This window comes from Theropithecus gelada, chromosome 3 (assembly GCF_003255815.1).
Source record: "Theropithecus gelada isolate Dixy chromosome 3, Tgel_1.0, whole genome shotgun sequence".
NCBI lineage: Eukaryota > Metazoa > Chordata > Mammalia > Primates > Cercopithecidae > Theropithecus > Theropithecus gelada.
The window spans coordinates 129,345,984-129,364,749 of record NC_037670.1 but is presented as its reverse complement, the minus strand read 5'-3'; the positions used below and the strand labels follow the sequence as shown (position 1 = coordinate 129,364,749).

The 18,766-nt window shown below is 39.1% G+C and overlaps 2 protein-coding genes across 3 annotated transcripts in view; one reads left to right on the top strand and one right to left on the bottom strand.

The window, feature by feature from the left end:
• KMT2E (lysine methyltransferase 2E) overlaps positions 1-17,728 on the bottom strand; it is a 99,811-nt gene extending 82,083 nt beyond the window's left edge. Inside the window, exon 1 of one of the 2 annotated variants that reach the window (XM_025381144.1) lies at positions 17,155-17,728. The gene's annotated coding sequence lies outside the window, so the exon portion shown is untranslated. The remainder of the gene's footprint in view (positions 1-17,154) is intronic. The other variant, XM_025381145.1, reaches the window with a different exon arrangement.
• LOC112621773 (zinc finger X-linked protein ZXDB-like) lies at positions 17,180-18,512 on the top strand. The gene is made up of 2 exons (XM_025381158.1): positions 17,180-17,564; positions 17,726-18,512. The coding sequence occupies exons 1-2, from the start codon at positions 17,191-17,193 to the stop codon at positions 17,826-17,828; spliced, it is 477 nt and encodes a 158-aa protein (XP_025236943.1). The 5' UTR covers positions 17,180-17,190; the 3' UTR covers positions 17,829-18,512.
• The last annotated feature ends 254 nt before the right edge of the window (positions 18,513-18,766 follow it).

Below are 18,766 nucleotides of genomic sequence, written 5' to 3'. Positions count from 1 at the left end.
CTCAGCTCACTGCAACCTCTGCCTCCCATGTTCAAGCAATTCTCCTGCCTCAGCCTCCCAATTAGGTGGGATTACAGGTGCCTACCACCATGCCCAGCTAATTTTTGTATTTTTAGTAGAGATGGCATTTCATCATATTGGCCAGGCTAGTTTCGAACTCCTGACCTCAAGTGATCCGCCCACCTTGGCCTGCCAAAGTGATGGGATTACAGGCATAAGCCACCATGCCCCACCTTTTTCAGCCATTAAATAACCAAAACAAGAGCATGTTTTTTATTAAAACAATGTTGGCAATTTTTTTATTCTGTCATTCTTTCTCCACGCCCCCGCCACCCACCCCCAACCCCCAAGATGGAGTTTCGCTCTCATTGCCAAGGCTGCAGTGCAATGGCGCCATCTTTGCTCACTGCAACCTCCACCTCCCGGGATCAAGTGATTGTCCTGCCTCAGCCTCCCAAGCACCTTCATCACAGGCACCTGCCACCATGCCTGGCTAGTTTTTTATATTTTTAGTACAGACAGGGTTTCACCATGTTGGCCAGGCTGTTTTCGATCTCCTGACCTCAAGTGACCCACCCACCTTGGCCTCCCAAGCTGTTAGGATTACAGGAGTGAGCCACTGCACCCGGCCTATTCTGTCATTCTTTAATCTCAAGTAAAACAGCATCCTCACTCTCCTTCTATCTCCTTCTAAGCATGCTTTCTATCACTATTTTGAATCCATTTCTTTCATACTAGAAAATTTGAGAATTTTCTTCTTTCCCTCTCTAAAAACAACATGCATCAAATCTAATTAACAGAATTTAAACAAATCTTTCTGATGGTACTGTCCACATTTTATTATCTCAGAGCTGGGCAATGAATACTTCTCTAAGTAGTTTCTTTCCATATACTAACTTGGCTTTTAAATCACTGGTTCCCAAACATAGATCCACAACTGTTACTTTTCATACACCTGGGGATAGGAGTAGAAAATGATAGGTTCCTAGGCCTTACCCTAGAGATTCTCATGTAGTAGGTCTGAGATGTGGCCTGAATGCCTTACCAAAAAACTAAAAGGGCATTCACACCAGTGCTCTATTTCAGAACTGTTGGTTACAACACTGGACAGAATATTATACTTCAAAAGCCACTAGTTTCCTCCTGACTTTGACCTATTCAAAAAAGTGTAGTTCACAGTAATTTCAGTCAAGTTCCTAATCTTGACATTTTATCAGGTTACCTTGTTCCATACTAATAATCCAATCTATAACTCCTTTGATTATGCAAGTCTTTTTTGCTATTGTTGGCATAACCTTGCTCATTCCTCTTCAAATTCACTAATTTTCTTTTCCTTTTCTTTCTCATCCAATAAAAATCATATTAGACCTTCAAGAACCAATGCTTCCTTGAAGCCTTCCCAATTTTAGATAGCTTTAAAATATCTAGTAGATCAACCTCCTAAGGGCTGTTTCCTCAGCCGTAAATAACAATTTGACTAGTCTTTATCTCAAAAGACTGCTCCAGCTATAAAACTTGTTCTACACTAATGTCTTCCCTTTTTGACCTCCTAAAGAATGCACTATTTACATTAACTATTGGTTTATATTTTGACACACATTATTTTAGAACAGCTGTTAAATGTATACTTCCACAATTAGATCATCTATTTGACTCCATAGCAAGAACTGAGGTATTTCTATATTACCTCAAAGCCTGTAACTCAGTGGCTAAGATACCCACCTAAATTATTATTGATTAAACCACAATTTCCTTTTTTCTAATATATTCAATCTCTCCTCCTTCCTTTAAATGAACATGAAAAAACAAAACCCACCACTGACGAATGTTACTAACATAGTTGCCCCCAGGCTCAGTCCTCTCCATTATTAGTCTCCCATCAATCCTGGATTCAATCTTTCATTTGTTTGATTTACTATTCCCACCCAGCTATTGGATGTACATTTATAATATCTGCCATCACTTCAAAAATCAAGCCTTCAAAGTGAAACTTTCTTTTCCACACATCTTCTTTCATTCTATTTTTTATCACTATCGTCATTCTCTTCTTAATCCTTCTTTCCTTCCAGTCTCCTATTACATCCAGCCACGCAATCTCTTGTGCCTCCTCAGTGTTTAAGATTCATTCTTCCTCAGCCTCCATGGCCCCTACCATCATCTTCATCATCTGAATAATCCAACAATCAACAACCCTTTTGATTTGTCACTATCAACTTCTAAGTAATTTGTCTCTAAAGAATGGAATTCTTAGTATTGTTTAAGTATTTCCCACCTCCCTCAGAGTACAACTATTCTATTATTTTAAAACCAAATCAAATTCATTCATTCAACATATTTATTGAACATATACTATGTTCTAGATACTGCTCTAGGTGCTTGGGAATGGGCAGTGAACAAAATTATATTGCTCTTCCAACACCTGAAATGACCTATGGCAATCCAATATAATCAAGGGTACCTTTGAGTAGTTGTTTGTTTGTTTTTTGTTTTTATCCTGGAGTGCAGTGGCACGATCTCAGCTCACTACAACCTCTGCCTCCCAGGTTCAAGTGATTCCCCCACCTCAGCCTCCCAAGTAGCTGAGATTACAGGCGTGCGCCACCACGACTGGCAAATTTTTGTATTTTAGTAGAGACGGGGTTTCCCTATGTTGGCCAGGCTAGTCTTGAACTCCTGACCTCAAGTGATCCACCTACCTCGGCCTCCCAAAGTGCTGGGCTCATAGACATGAGCCACTGTGCCCAGCCTTAGAGTAGTCTTCTTAAGTAGCTGCCTTTGATTAATGATTTATTTATTCTCATTACCTTGTCAAGAATTAGTCCTTTATAAAAGGATCAACAAAAATTTTCAAATGACTTTAATTCAAATTATTGAACAGCCACTCTTTAGCTATGTAACCCTAGGAAATGTCTCAGTCTCAGGCCGTGCGTGGTGGCTCACACTTGTAATCCCAGCACTTTGGGAGGCTGAGGTGGGGGGATTGCTTGAGCTCAAGAGTTAAAAAGAGACCACCCTGAACAAGATGGTGAAACCCCGTCTCTACAAAAAAACAAAAAATGAAAATTAGCCAGGTGCGGTGCTGCAGGTGAAGCCGAGCACCTGAGGTAAGCTCAGGAAGCTGAGGTGGGAGAATTGCTTGGGCCTGGGAGGTGGAGGTTGCAGTGAGCTGAAATCATGCCAGCACTCCAGCCTGGGTGAGTGAGACCGTCCCTCAAAAAAAAAAAGCAAGAAAGAGGAAAAAGAAAACAGAAATGTCTCAGTCTCGACTGGGCTGATGGCTCATGCCTATAATTCTAGCACTTTGGGAGGCCGAGGCAGGCGGTTCACTAGAGCCCAGGAGTTCAAGACCAGCATGGCGAATGTGGAAAACCCAGTCTTTAAAGAAATTCAAAAACCAGTCGGGCGTGGTGGCCCATGCCTGTAGTCCTACCTATTCAGGAGCCTGAGGTGAGAGGATGGCTTGAACACAGGAGGCGGAGTTTGCAGTGAGCCAAGATCATACCACTGCACTCCAGTCTGGGCGACAGAGCCAGACTCTGTCTCAAAAAAAAAAAAGTCTCAGTCCCTCTAGCCCACTCAGGAAAAAATGAGCAAAATATCTGCCTTGTTGTGCAGAGTAAGATATGTAGATACAGTGTAGGAATTTATTTATCAATGTTAGTTGTCTCTTAGAATACACAAAAAATATATTATTCAATCCAATGATAATAATCAATTCCAATCAGAATACTGTTGGCCACTAAGCAAATGGTGAAAGAAGAGCAACTCTATCACTGTATTTGAATAGTTATCTTAATATTTCAGATGTATTTAAAATATTTACTATAAAAATCCTAAGACTAAAGTAAGAGTAGGATTAATTCCTAAGTACTTAATAAACCCATAAAATCAGTAAGGGACCAAAATTAATTATAAATATATATATGTAAATACTTTCAAGTTTAAATAGTTTTACGTCTACAGCATTTTCCTGTCTTTTAATTCCAAGACTTACAATATCCCAAGATCAGCTTCCTCCTCTTCATACGGTAAATAGAAAAACAAAAACCTGGAAATGGGAAGACTAGTATAATACAACTAGAGAGTTGAAGCTTAAGGAAAGAAAATGTCTATGCACTTTACACACAAAAAATGAATTATGGAATTAACAGATCCACATATCCAGTAAGAAAAATACTATGCAAACACACATGAGCTTTTAGAGTAGCCTGTCTTGAACTTCAAAAAAAGCACACAATCTCTGAAAAAATTCAGAATACAGGCAAAAATAAAATGTCAAGAATGAGGTTGGTGGATACAATGAGTCCTATAAGGGACCAGTACATTTGCTATGAGACAGACTACACTCACTTTCACCTTCCAGCTTTACTGTTAAGGCTGAGGTGAGAAGACTGCTTGATCCCAGGAGTGAAAGACCAGCATGGGCTGTTTAATGAGACCCTATCTCTACAAAAAAAAATTTTGTTTTAAATTAGCCAGACATAGTGGCATGGTGCCTGTAGTCCCAGTTACTTGGGAGGCTGAGGTAGGAGGATCGCTTGAGCCTGGGAGATCAAGGCTGTAGTGAGCCATGACCGTGCCACTGCACTCCAGTCTGGTCGACAGAGCGAGACCCTGTATCAAAAAAAAAAAAACCGGGGGGAGCCTTTCTGCAAAGGGATTATATATAAATGAAAAATAACCCACATATAGTGAGCTCATCAGCCACTCATAAAAACCATTTAAGCATGAGGAAATTGCTATGTGTAGCTGGGGATTGAACTAGAATTGTTTTTCCCAAAATCCTTAATAAACTATTTACTTCAGGAGGTAAGAGGTATCAATTTTAAACTTCTGTAAGTGAAATTTTAAGCTATGCCAACATAATCTTCTTTGACCTATAACTTGCACTATCACTCTAGATCAATTTAAATGATAAATACCAGTTTCTCACAATTATTCTCAAAGGAATTACACAATAAAACAGCATTTGTCTTTTGGTACAACCATATCACATCCATGAGATTTGCCAGTTTTAACATACAATTCAAAGATCAAACGGTTGACAGATTAATGTATAGCTAACGATTAATACTAATATACAGCAACTAGGTTACTGTACACCAATTACAGGCTTACATTTGAAAAAACTACACAATCTGACTCCAGCGATATTAACCAACACAATCATCACTTATTTCCATTAGGAAGCAGTATGTGCAAGATGAACAAAACAAAATTGATAGCTACTATGATGCTTTTACATAGGAAGGCACTCAACTATCTGCCACTAAATTAATCTAGTTTACAGTATTATCAGAGTGCAAAAGTTCCCTTAAAAAGAATTTAAATCTCACAAGACAACAAAGGTCTTTGGATCTTGGTATGTTCCAGAACCACTTGAAATCTGTTATTTCATCTAGCAGAGTCCTATAAATCCCACTGGATAAACCAGAGTCAGATCCTGAAGTCCCATTTTTAGATTTCCAAGACACTAAATGATCAAAAGAGTTACAGTATGTAACTGGATCCATCCGCTTTTGAATTAAAGAAATCTAAATTTACATATACACAAGAGACTAGATGTTTGTGAGTTCATCAAGGTTAATATGGAGAATTACAAAAAATATATCTTAAATACTGTACTTTTAATTTAAAACGTCCTTATCAATTTTTTAGTTTCAAGCCGAAATGTATTCTTTGAGTATAGCTCCCCAGACTAGAATTCTAGTTTCTTGTTCCTACATAAACCAGATCAATAATGCATTGTCTACAGTTTTTTGTTCAACATATTTCAAAATAAGCTACCTAGATTTTTCTGGGGCAATCTGAAAGCAGACTTCCTTCTAGATTTCTATTTTTTCCCTATAATCTTTTAGTCATCGTGCCCACACCTAACCTGACTACAATGTTCTTCAGCAATTAATTTGCCTTTATCAAGTTTTCCAAAGCATTTAACTTAGTTTGTTTTTACACAGTTCTCTTTTCACATTCATTTATCATTGGTTTATGTAACATTTAATAGAATAATACAAACACATTACAAGTACAATGGAATTAGCCAATTTGGGAACAAACCTATGACTTCCATGAGCATTCAACTCAAATGGTGGAAGCAGCAGAAAGCAGTTTACATTCATTCAACTTACATGGACATTAGTATTTTTAAAAGAAGAATTATTAATCCTGCACACTGGTTAAATGAAGATTAGGGAAACATCTATAGTACCTACATAAAACATTTTAGAAAAAAAAAACTATAAATAGTGATCACTTTAGCATATGGTAGACCTTATACACAGAAGTGAGAGATTTACTTTTTTCCAGAAACAACTATCACAGAAAAGGCTAGAGAGCTTACTAAGAATTTTACCCCAATTAACTTATTGAATTCCCAAAATCACTCTATGAAATAGGTTCTATTATTATCTCCATTTTGCAGACCAAGAAACAAAACCACAAAGAGGTAAAAAACATTGCCCAACGTAGTACAACCTGATTTGAGAGCAATCAAACCAAAGTGGTACGGTTCTGGAGTCTCTACTCTATACAATACAGCTTCTAAAGAAGTACTGTTTTGAGTTCTTTTAACAAACATATGTTACTTTTACATCTTAAGAATTGGAGGTAAATAAGCCATGTTCCATATGTCATTCCCCAGTGCAAATTTTTCAGTAGCACTCCTCTTAAGTATATATGCTTTTATTCTGGCATTCAAGGCTCAACCACAACTTGATCCCAATTTGTACTGCTGTGATTTCAATTAAGCTCCTTATCCAAATAGCCTATAGGTTCTGGAAACCAATGAATCATCTTGAACTGGAATACACAAAAGCAGCAGACAGAGAGTCTGTCACATGACACTGTACAAAGACCAGTATTTGCTTACTTCAGATACTCTGAAAATAGTGGCCTGCCTTTTAAAGAGAAATGTCCAGCATGATTTCTTGGAAAAGTATAAAGCACCAAGAATCAGGACCTAAATTTTAAACCTTGATTAACCACTATCTAACTTTATGACCTTGGGAAAATCATTTAAACTCTCTGGAGCTCGGTCTGCTTATAAAATAAAAGCGGAGAACTGGAATACAAAAATGAGCTGCAGCCAGTACTAAAACCCAAATTCAAGGACCCACTCTAAATATTTGATTATACTGGTCTGGAAAGGGGCCCCAAGAATGTTCATTTTAATATAACTGATACATGAGGTCTTTGGGTCACAGTGAAAAAAAAATAACAAAGCGATCTCTTAAGTCAATTCTAAATGTAGATTCTTAACTTCAGTCAATTAAGGTGCTCCTTTACAAGTTCAGGATGGGAGTTCTGGCCTGAAAGAAAATCCTTTCGTTCACCATGGGGCTTGTTTTTGTACCTTTTGCCATACCTTTTGTTTAAACACTGAAATAAGACTTAGTAGTACCACAAACTGAACTTCCATTAATCTGTTAAGACATATTTGCACACAGTCAATTCAAATTATTTTTTAAAGCACCTACCAAATGGTAAGTATCCACTGTATTTCATTAATTTCCACCGTTGTGAAATATGAAAATTTTACGTTTTAGAGAATATGCACTCTGTAAGTCTCAAAATTTTCTTCTCCTGCTGTCTGAAAATTTCCAAAGAAATTAAATCATCCAAATTCACTACTAACATTTTGCTATCACTGAAAGAAAATACATAAAACTGATGAGTATTATTATAATGTAATAAAAGACTAAGTGTTTTCCTGTTTCTTTCCCTTTTCTTGTTCTTCTTAACCTTAGTATATATTTCTTTAATTACAAAGTTCTAGAAACCATATACCGCTTTGCCCTAGAGTTACAGATGTTTCATGCTCTGCTGTATTACCATCTGTGTATATACCATCTCACCAATCCGCTTTTAAAAATCATTAATGTGAAATGTATGTGAAAAAGAACCTATCTTAATGTTTTCAAAAAAATATTATTTTACTTTTTAAAAATTGCTTAACGGGGCCAGGCACGGTGGCTCACCCCTGTAATCCCAGCACTTTGGGAGGCCAAGGTGGGCGGATCACGAGGTCAGGAGATCCAGACCATCCTGGCTTACACAGTGAAATTCCGTCTCTACTAAAAATACAAAAAAATCAGCCAGGCCTGGTGGTGGGCGCCTGTGGTCCCAGCTACTAGAGAGGCTGAGGCAGGAGAATGGCGTGAACCCGGGAGGCGGAGCTTGCAGTGGGCGGAGATCGCACCACTGCACTCCAGCCTGGGCGACAGAGTGAGACTCCGTCTCAAAAAAAAAAAAAAAAAAAAAATTGCTTAACGATCTTTTTTTCTTTTTGAGATGGAGTCTCACTCTTCTCACTGAGGATGGAGTGCAATGGTGCAATCTCAGCTCACTGCAACCTCTTCCTCCCAGGTTCAAGCAATTGTCCTGCCCCAGCCTCCCAAGTAGCTGGGATTACAGGCACCCGCCACCAAGCCCAGCTAATTTTTTGTATTTTTAGTAGAGATGGGGTAATGGATTTTTTTAATGGAGAAAGGGAGTATCAAAATTGAAAGATGTTTTCGGCCCTTCGAAATTAAGCTGCTGGCATTAGCAAATCATAAACCTAAACAATACAACTGTAACTCATGACTCATTTAGCAATAGTTTTAAAGACTAAATAAGGAACTAGAAGCACATCTTTTTTGTGTGTGTTCTGGATTTCAAATTAGATCAGCATCCAGGAAACTATTTAAATCCCATTTGGGTGGAAAACTGTACAGGAATATTATCCATATAATACTGTCCAACTTATCTATACTTTTCTTCCTTAAAATTTATTTTATTTGTGATTTTAAAAGCAGCCCATATGCCTTACAGAAAAGCTGGAAGAGAAAAAACAAGAAAACGAAACTCCCACAATCCCAACTATCCAGAAACAAATCAGTTAAAAACCCTGGTGTATATGTATATACCCAAGTAAAGAAAAGAAGAAAATTTTTTTAATTAAGCAAAAGAAAAGAAAAACTTTCATGTATTTACAACCAACACAGTAAAAACTTTATTCAGGCAAGAATCATCAATAGATGCTAAATCTTGAAGAGGAAAGTTTAATGAGGAAAGGGATATTTATACAATCTCAAAGTATCTCCCCACAAATTAATTAGTAATGTCAAAAAAACCCAGCAACTATACAATAGAGAAACTACTCAACACCTTAACCAAGCTATCAAAATGAACATAATAGTAAAGGGCAAACAAACATCATATGCCTCCAGACGATAGAAAAACACATATTACTAAGCCAGTGTTCCAGCCAAAAATGCATAATCTGAATGAAGAAACCCTAAGACAAAGCCAAACTGAGGGGCAATATATAAATAATAAGCCTTCCAATGTCATAAAAGACAAAGATGGAGAAACTGTTCCAGATCAAAAGAGACTTAAGGGACAACAAAACTAAATGCAATCTGTGATCTTGGATTGGCTAATGGTACTGAAAAAAATGCTAATGAAGGACATAACAGGGACAATTGATAAAACTAGAATATAGACTATTTAGTATTATTACATCAATGTTAAATTTCTTGAATTTGACAACTACTCTGGTTACTTAGGAAAACATGCATGTTCTTAGGAAATGCATACTTCAGTAATAAGGGCTGTAAAGGGGCCAGTACTACTGGCAATGAAACCCACTCTCAAATGGTTCAAGAAAAATAACAGGTGTATATATAAACAGAATAATAAAGCAAACAGCAAAATATCACAAGTCAGGTGATCTTGGTACAGGGTGTAAGAGAGTTATTTGTACTATTCAAGTAAATTTTCCGTAAATTTTAAATTATTTTTAAGTAAAAACCAAAAATACCTTGGTTTTTTAAGCATTCCTCATCATATGTGTGTGGCAATGTTTTAATTAAAAACTGAATCATCAGTTTGATGTATCAATTATTTAGTTTTGGAAGCCCTCCCAAATACCTTTGAACATCCCTGGAAAAAAAGGTGATTGTTTTCAGGAGAATTAAAGCTGTCTCTCTCTTGCTTTACATCTGAGAAACGCCACTCTACACACCATAAACACCCACCCCACCACCATCTCTCTAACTAGTCTCAGATAATTAGAAGGGATCAAGATGGTGAATAGTGGCTCTTTGACACCTTGCCAATTCCTGTGAGGCCCATCTGTACTTTCTTCAAATAAATTATGTGAGATTTCCCTATAGCCTTATAACAAATCCTTTATTTAAGCTAGCTAGAGCTGATTTCTGTTCCTTGCATCCAAAAAACTCTAAGACAGCAGGCTTTTAAGAAGGTGAAATAAACTACGGGTTCTCTCAAAGCAGGGACAGTCTTATCTCTCTCTGTATCTGTGGTGCCAGGAAAATAATAGCTACTCAAATTCATCTTTTGTCTGTGCTTCAAAAATATTGTTACAGTGAAGGCTTAATGATGTAAGATGTAATAAGACTGTGTCAAGGCAACCAATTAAGCAGCTTCATTGAAAGAGAAGAAGTAGAGACTTATTTTCTGGGTAAGAGTTACTATGTATCAGACCAACCTCAGACCCCTATTTATGGCTACTGGACCACAGTCCTAACCATTCCAATTAGTCACATCATGAATCTTCCCATCTCAGCCACTTCATTAAAGAGGAAATGGGGTTTTCAAATTCCTGAACGCTGTCTTTCTTTAAATGTTATATAAAGCAAGATGGTAAGAAGAACTCAAGATTATCTCTCTGTAAACTCAAAAATAGAAACAATTACATATATTAGTCTGTGAAATAAGAAAACAAAAATATTAGAAAAGTGTATCTTTCTCATACACATTCTCCTTACATGTGGAACCTCTGAAAGACCCAAATTATGTTTTCCTCACAGTATCCGAAGTGGTAATGGTTAATTCTTTTCACCATATTCCTCACTTTTTACTAAAACCCACTGACACTAGGCTTCATCTTAGGCCAAACAGGAAAACATATTTAATCTTTAAGTTTAAACTTATTCAACTAAAATAAGTTTAAAATAATTTGTAAGTGTAAATTTTTAAGACTTTAAATGGAAATTATTTTAAATACCCTATGAAAACAAAAGTCAAGATAAATGAAAAAATTCAAACATTTTTGGTCTCAGATAACACATGAGACAACATAATTACACGAACTCTATTTATTTTTTTAGAGATGCAGTTTCGCTCTTGTCGCCCAGGCTGTGCACTGGCACAATCTCGGCTCACTGTAACCTCCGCCTCCCACGTCCAAGCAATTCTCCTGCCTCAGCCTCCCAAGTAACTGGGATTACAGGCACCCGCCACCAAGCCCAGCTAATTTTTGTAGCAGAGATGGGGTTTCCCTATGTTGGCCAGGCTGGTCTTGAACTCCTGAGCTCAGGTGATCCACCTGCCTCAGCCTCCCAAAGTGCTGAGATTACAAGCGTGAGCCACCATGCCCGGCCAGGTGAACTTTAAAGTTGTAAGTACCGCAAACCAAAACTAACTCAATCCATTATCGTATGCTAGACAGGCAAGACCTTAAATGCTGCAACCAAGTTGGCTATTACACCGGTGTGATTACTCAAAATCATCTTTCTCAATACTAAAATTCAGGACCAAGAATTTTTTGTTTTTAATTTACTTTTTTTTGAAAGAGAGTCTCACCCTATCGCCCAGACTGAAGCACAGTGACAAAATCTTGGCTCACTGCAACCTCTGCCTCCTGAGTTCAAGCAATTCTCCTGCCTTGCCCTCCTGAGTAGGTAAGATTACAGGCACCTGCCACCACGCCTGGCTAATTTTTGTAATTTTTAGTAGAGATGGGGTTTCACCATGTTGGCCAGGCTGGTCTCAAACTCCTGACCTCAAATGCCTCGGCCTCCCAAAGTAGTGAAATTACAGGTATGAGCCACTGTGCCCAGCCTATTTTTAATAATTAATATCTGATACGTCCTAGTCTTCTGAAGGACTGTTTCTTCCTTTGGATTAACTCTAAGCAACCTAAGAGTTGCTAAGAAATTACCTCTCTGTTCAAGTGTTGTAAAAATAAAGCTACATAGATCATTGCTTATCACGTTGACCTGCATGCAGATCCTTTCTAAACCCAGATTTCATGTTTCAAAGTTTTGAAATACAAAATATTTTAATTAAAAATGAACAAGTAGTTTACACATTAATTTACATTACAGGTTAATTATTTAATCATTAAAAGCTATAATGTCTGTTTTAATGGCATCTTAATGCAACACATCAAAAAAGAATTCCTTGTTGACCTGTTGCATTGAAAATGTCCAACATCCCAAAAAGCTTAAATAGTTTTGGTAAATAACCAAATAAGATTTCCAATAAAACTGTAAAATTCACCTAACAATAAAAAAAGTTTTTCTGTCCAAATATAAAATCCAATTATGAGCTGTTCATGAGGGAAAAAAAGAATTAACTTCATATCAAGTGAAAACATGTTATCTAGTGAAATACAAGACCAACTGCTTTTCCTGACTCTGATTTAAGTAAAAGGCATCCTAGTTAACAATGGTTAATAAAAACTTCTTTTATCCTTAAAGATTTGAATTAAGATCTAATTAACTTAGTCTGGGTCATCTTCATTTGATTTTTAATGTAGCACTTAGCATGGAAGTTCACAATAACAAAAAGCAATTTGCATCATAATATGGTTAATTCCTATCTCTTGCAACTGCTATTAAAAATCTTGCAATTGCTATTAAACAATGAGTATTTTATATAAAGTAAAACACTTATTTTATATTATACAAAGTAAAATACTCATATTTATTTTATATAAAGTAAAATACACCTTTTTTATATAAAGTAAAATGTTTAATAGCAATTGCAAGATTTTTAGTTAAATACCATCCACTTCTAATTTAGTGTAGAAAACAACAACAAATATTATTCCTCCATATTAAGTAAATTTGTAGGTAATACAAAAAATTATCCTGTCAATGTCAAGAAAAAAATAAGGCTCCCCCCAACTTTTGCACATTACAAAACAGGTAGCAAATACGAGCTATTTCAATTTTAAACCCAGTCTAAAAGCCAGTAACATTCATAGAGTAATATTTCAAATAGTATTCCTGTTAATTTGCCAGTCAACACAAAAAGCAATTTTACCATAAAGTAAAAATAATTATATTTTCAATATTAAAAAGTCTCATAAATTATCATGAAATTGGGGGAAAAAAGTCTCACAGAATACAAATACTTAACATTTATTCTAACACATAACTGGGAACAGTCCCTGATCACCCTACGTATTTGAGATGTAAATGTGTTTGCTTCAACAAAAGATTCACATCCAAGAAATAATTAAGCACCTACCATCTGCTAAAAATAAATCCTTTGGAGATAAAAGTTTTTATACATTATTAAAATAATTTTTAAATAGTAAACATAAAATAGCATCTGTTGAGAAAACTGCATACTAGTATTTCCCAACCAGTTTTGATAGCTCTTCAAAGTTCTGTTGGTTTTATACATTTTAAGCACAGTATGGTTGTACACATTTAAGTCCTAGTAGTAGCTTCCAGAAATGCAGAGTTGTTAGGGTTTACATAAAACACACCTTTAAAAATTAAACCACAGGTTTCTTTAGGAGATTGATGAGTGAAAATGAGTACATTATTCTTGGAAATTAAGAAGCCAATTTAAGAAATTATTATTTCCCTAAGACCACTAAGGTATATACTAAGGGGAAATTTTTCTCCTATTAATTAGCTTTTCTCTTTACTTCCTCAATAGATTCAAGAAGTCCTAGAGTTTACTGGGGGCATATATGGCAAAGATTTCTCGCTGGAAGCTGTGAGGAAGTCAGACAAGCCAAAATTGTAGGGCAGTTATTAGTCCTACAGAGTTGATGGGAAATGGAGACCTGTCAAGGCTCTACACTTAAACTGGGATCAGAGAGATCCTTTTATTTACACTGACAACGAAAGGATATATGATCAAAATGTAGGCTCCAAAAATAAAATTTACTCTCCAATTACATTATAGTTTTCTACAAATCCACTTAAACAGATAAACAACTAATCCTTCAAACTCAGCTATCCTAGAACAAAGACTATTTGACTAGCTTCCCCCAAGGGACCAAATTCTTTCAAAACTCTCTGGGAACAAAAATTATGCCTAACCTTTTAATAAATTTGCCTAGACAATCCTAACCTAAAACATACATAGTAAATTAACAAAAAACAAACAATTATAGCATTGTTATTTATAAAGTAACCATTCAAAATAAGGTACAATATTTAAAAAAAAAAAAAAAAAAAAAGCCAGTCTCATTTTACAGGAACTAAAACATCAAAAATAAAAATAAAAATAAAAACACCCACCACCACCACCAAAAAGAAACAAACAAAACCTAAAGCAATAAAGCAAGCCAATACGAAGAAAGCTAGTAAACTGAAGACAGCTTTTCCTATAATTTCTAACTTGGTATTTTTAATTTGAAGCCAAATAAGTTCAACTGCTTTGTCTGTCTAGACCTGACCAAGGTCTCTACGAAGAAAAACATTGGGCACACTGTTCCCTCCTACGGCCACACAAATCAAATTTATAAAAATACACTGACTTTGTATACTGAATAGTAAGTTTAAAGTACCAAGCTTCTGAACCACAGACCTTAATCACCTAGCCTTTAAAATAAATGCACAATCTTCACACAGCAGTGAAGAATCTGGACTGATATACTTGCTCATATCAAAATACAAATGAGTACTGACCTCAAATTCCTATACAAACTCGCCCACTACCCACCAACATTTCACTTTATAATAAAATATTTCAAATATTCTAAGTAAGGTTGTGTGCTCAGTCTTCCATGATGAAGCTCACTGGTATGTAGAAAATCCCTAAGCCAGTTACTTCTCTAATTATTTCGTAGGCTAGAACCTTATCATCAACCTAGTTGATACAGTCACCATATGAAGTAAATGCTGCTCTAAAATATTTACAATGGAATAAAAGAATCATGAAACAGTGTATACTCTCCAACCTTTTTAAGTACTACTGGATTGAAAGGCACTCATCTTTCCGTTGCTTCACAATCAGAATGGTCATTAAATGTCATTAATGGCCCACTCATATCTCACTGCTTAGTTCAACCCAAAAAGATAGAACTCCCACTACGAAAGTGAATTCTAATCTTTCACACTTTAAAAAATACAGTTAAATAACACTTGACACCATTTAATTTTCAGTCTCAGTCTGTAAGATTCTGAAAAGAGCATAAAATGGATTCAAGACCCTATTATGGTAATGTTTTTATTTATGGTCTATTAAAACAGACTAAATTCCACAATCCTATAATAGGTAAATGGGCATATTTGAAGAGGAAAAAAAATCAAGAATCGGAGCCTTAAACTTACATAATGATGATAGTATGCTGTAAGACGATTGTTAAAAGGCAGCACAGAGCTTCACTTTACCAAATACACAATCAACTTTGAAAATTCTTAAGGAAAGCTTAAATACATGGGAAAAATGGATGGCAAAATATAATGGCATCTCTACACCCAATGAAGTAACAGGTTTAGGCTTGTTTGTACAGCTCCCTAAAATTTAAGCTGAAACAGCATACAAAAACCAAAATCCACAAAATGGGTCAAGAAGTGGTTGGGAAATGTCTTACTCTAGATTGAAACATTTAATCATACAAAATAGATTGTACTTTTACACTTATTAAACATTTTAATCTACTTTGGCATACTGAATAAAACATGGCTGGATTAAACCAAACAAAAACTATTATTGGTACCAAAATAATTTTTTTTAATGTTGAAGCGCACCTATCATCACCACTGAAATTTGCAAGGCTTTTTTTTTTTTTTTTTTTTCCAAAAGTGGAGACATTTTATTTGTCTTTCAGGAAAAACGAATCAAATTAATCAACTAAAACACAGCATTGTAATTTGCAGTAAAAAATCAACACATTTTTGTAACTGGCTCGGGGAAGGAAAAAAAAGCCCTGTCTTTTCATGTAAACATAATAAGCCTGTAATATGCTGCAGACAAACGCACTGCATGGGGTGTGGAGGACCCGAGCTGATTAGATTACCACAACATCAGCCTGGGGCCGCCATTTTTAGAATCTGTAAAGGACAAAAGAGGGAAATTTCAGTTTTTACTCCCCATCTCAGAAATTGAAGGAAAAAACAGACTATTTTCCAAATAGGTATTCGTGTCTCCAGCCTAGAGTTGAATGCACCTCACTTAATTCTCTCCAAGGTCTCCAGAACTCCAAACACCTTACCTTATTCATATCTCTAAAAGGGGAACAAAATAGGCAAAACGAGGTTTACTCTAGAACTAACTCTAGCGATTTCTCTTTGACTTTAAATTGTATCATTCTTAAGACAGAGCCCAGCAAGGACGGATCTATACGGAACTAAGGCCAGTAGAAGAGAGCACTCTGGATTGTTTTTTCTCACCCCCACCTCGTTTAGCACAGTGAACCGTTTGTTTCTCATCTGTGTCTGCTGCCACAGGGTCTGTGCCAATCCCTTGGTCAAAATAAGCTTTTCTGAAATGAGCCATATTGTAGATCCTAAGGCTCCGGCACAGTAAAGCACGGCGGTAATGCAAAACGAGTGGGGGAGGAGACTCAGAAGGCTGGGTACTGGGGTGACCACCTCAGGGGCGGGTTCACCCTCTCCAGTAGAGGATGAGGAGCTAGCTGTCTCGCTTTCCCACAAAGAGAGATGCCCAGGGCGTTCTTCTTACCCCCTTCGTATTCATGTGCACATTATACTAGAGACTGCCCATCAAGAAATGGAAGAGGAAAATGGGGCCTATATGGCTTTTCAGCACCTGAACAAGACACGGTTGAGAAAAGGGAGCGCTGGCAGCTCCTGGGACCACTTCGACACAAACCCTACTAACAGTCACAAGCCTCCCTCTTCACTCAAGCGGCCTTAACCCGCTGCCAATGAGGAGTGCGCCCCCTCCCTAACTCCCACTCTCAAAGGGGTTTAACTGCCAGTTTCCCCTTCCCCAACCCTAAAACCCGCCATAATGCTCCATTTCTAGGGTCAGGGAAAAGAAAGGATACATTGGATTTAAGCAAGCAACGTCTTGCGCCGGCAAAGACACCTGAGAGTCAACGTCTACTCCCCCAGCTTAAGGATAAAGATGAGAGACCTCCCTCCCCCTTCAAACACAAGTCCCCCAACCCTGTAAGCCCCAGGAACTCCCACGGAGACGACAGGCACTGACCTGTGATGTTCACACACGAGACACCCGAACTCCGTTATGTGCTCGACCCCCAAGGAGTCTCTCCGCACCTCCGCACACAGGCGACCCCCCGACAGCAGCCACTGCGGACACAGGACCCGGCTCCACACACCCCCTCCCCAAACAGCAGCGCGCAGCCTCTTCACCAGGAACCGAGTAGGGGAGGGGGCACCCAGGCAGTCAACAGGAACGCAGAGGCGACGGCGAGGCTGCTCGGAGTGTCTATGCCCACTCTGTTGCCGCTCCCGAACTCCGGCACGGTCTCCGACTCGGCCCCCTGCGCCCGCTCAGTGTCACTGCTTCTCGCTCTGGGAAAATGGCGGCGACGGCGGCGGCGGCCGCGGCGGCGGCGGCGGCGGCGGCGGCGGCGGCGGCGGCGGCAAGTGCACGGGGCCCGCCCGTCCCGCTCCGCAGGGGCAGAGGGGGAGGGGATGAAGCTGCCCGGCGCCATTTTGCTTGTGGGCTGCCGCCCGCCGTTGCCTCTCAGCGGAGGCTCGAAGATAGCAAACTGGAGGCGGTGAGGGGGACGGAGTCTCTGTATTTCTGACAACAGATGCATTCAACAATCCACCGAAGGTTTGAGGAAGTGTCGGTGTTCGGTGGGACTGGTTCTTTCCCCCTTTCCCCCAGTGGCCCTCAAATCTGGATATAGGTGAGCTTGGGCATGCCAGTATTGGGTGCACGGACAAGGACAGCAGGGCCTGGGAACGAACTCCCTCCCGTTACCCTTCGAAAGCGATACACTTTCTTCTCCTCCCAAACAACCCCAGTCCCGTCTCTCCGTCCCTCTCCCCCTCCTCCCCCAGCCCAGTCTGGCCTCCGGCGCTGGGTGAGCCCGGTTGGGGTGTCACTCGACGCCCACTAGGGGCTGAGGAGGCTCCAGTGCGCAGGCTCCGGGCACCGGATAAAAGCGGAGCTGGCGAGTCCCGCGCTGTCTCGATGGAGGAGCAAGAAACGGAAGAGGTCGGGGGGAGAAGCAGCAGGAAAAATGCAGCCACCGTCAACGCCGCCTCCCTGCCACCGTGTTTCGGGGTAAAAAGCTGCCGTTGCCGTCGGTGCAGTTGCCGTCGCTGCCTCCTATACTTCTCTTGGCCTCGGGGAAGGATTTCCCCACCGGTGGGACAATGTGCGGGGAGGGGAGTGGGAATTCCTTTATGTGGCGGTGATTAAACGAGGGAGGGACAGAGAGACAGTGATCTCGAAGAAAAAAGGGGGAGACCAAAGAATAAAAGGGTTTCCCCACTAAAATGACACGGCGATTCCGGCTCTTGTTTTCGGGGTCTTTCCCCGAAATGGTTTGCGTCTTCTCCTTGCCCCGCAGCGACCCGGAGGGCGGGGGGGAGCGGAGTGGGGAGAGGCAGAGGTGGTCTCGGCAGCCAATCGGCGCCTGATGTGTCCTGTCGGGCGCGTCGTGGTTGGCTGGCGATGACCTCATCCTGCAGCAGCGGGTGGGGCCAAAGCTGTAGGGGGAGGCTGTTGCAAAGGTAGAGAGGGAGAAGTGACGATGGCGATCGTTGTTGCCGCGGCCGATGTGGAACCCAAGCAGTGACGAAGGGAATCGCAAGGCTCTTCCCTGACCATTTTCTCCTGTCCC

Excerpts from the sequence above, each read along its gene's own strand:
- LOC112621773 (XM_025381158.1), top strand. The coding sequence starts at position 17,191 with ATGTGCTCGACCCCCAAGGAGTCTCTCCGCACCTCCGCACACAGGCGA. Across the intron at positions 17,565-17,725 it reads GGCGGCGGCAAGTGCACGGG|ATGCATTCAACAATCCACCG; the intron begins GCCCGCCCGTCC and ends TTCTGACAACAG.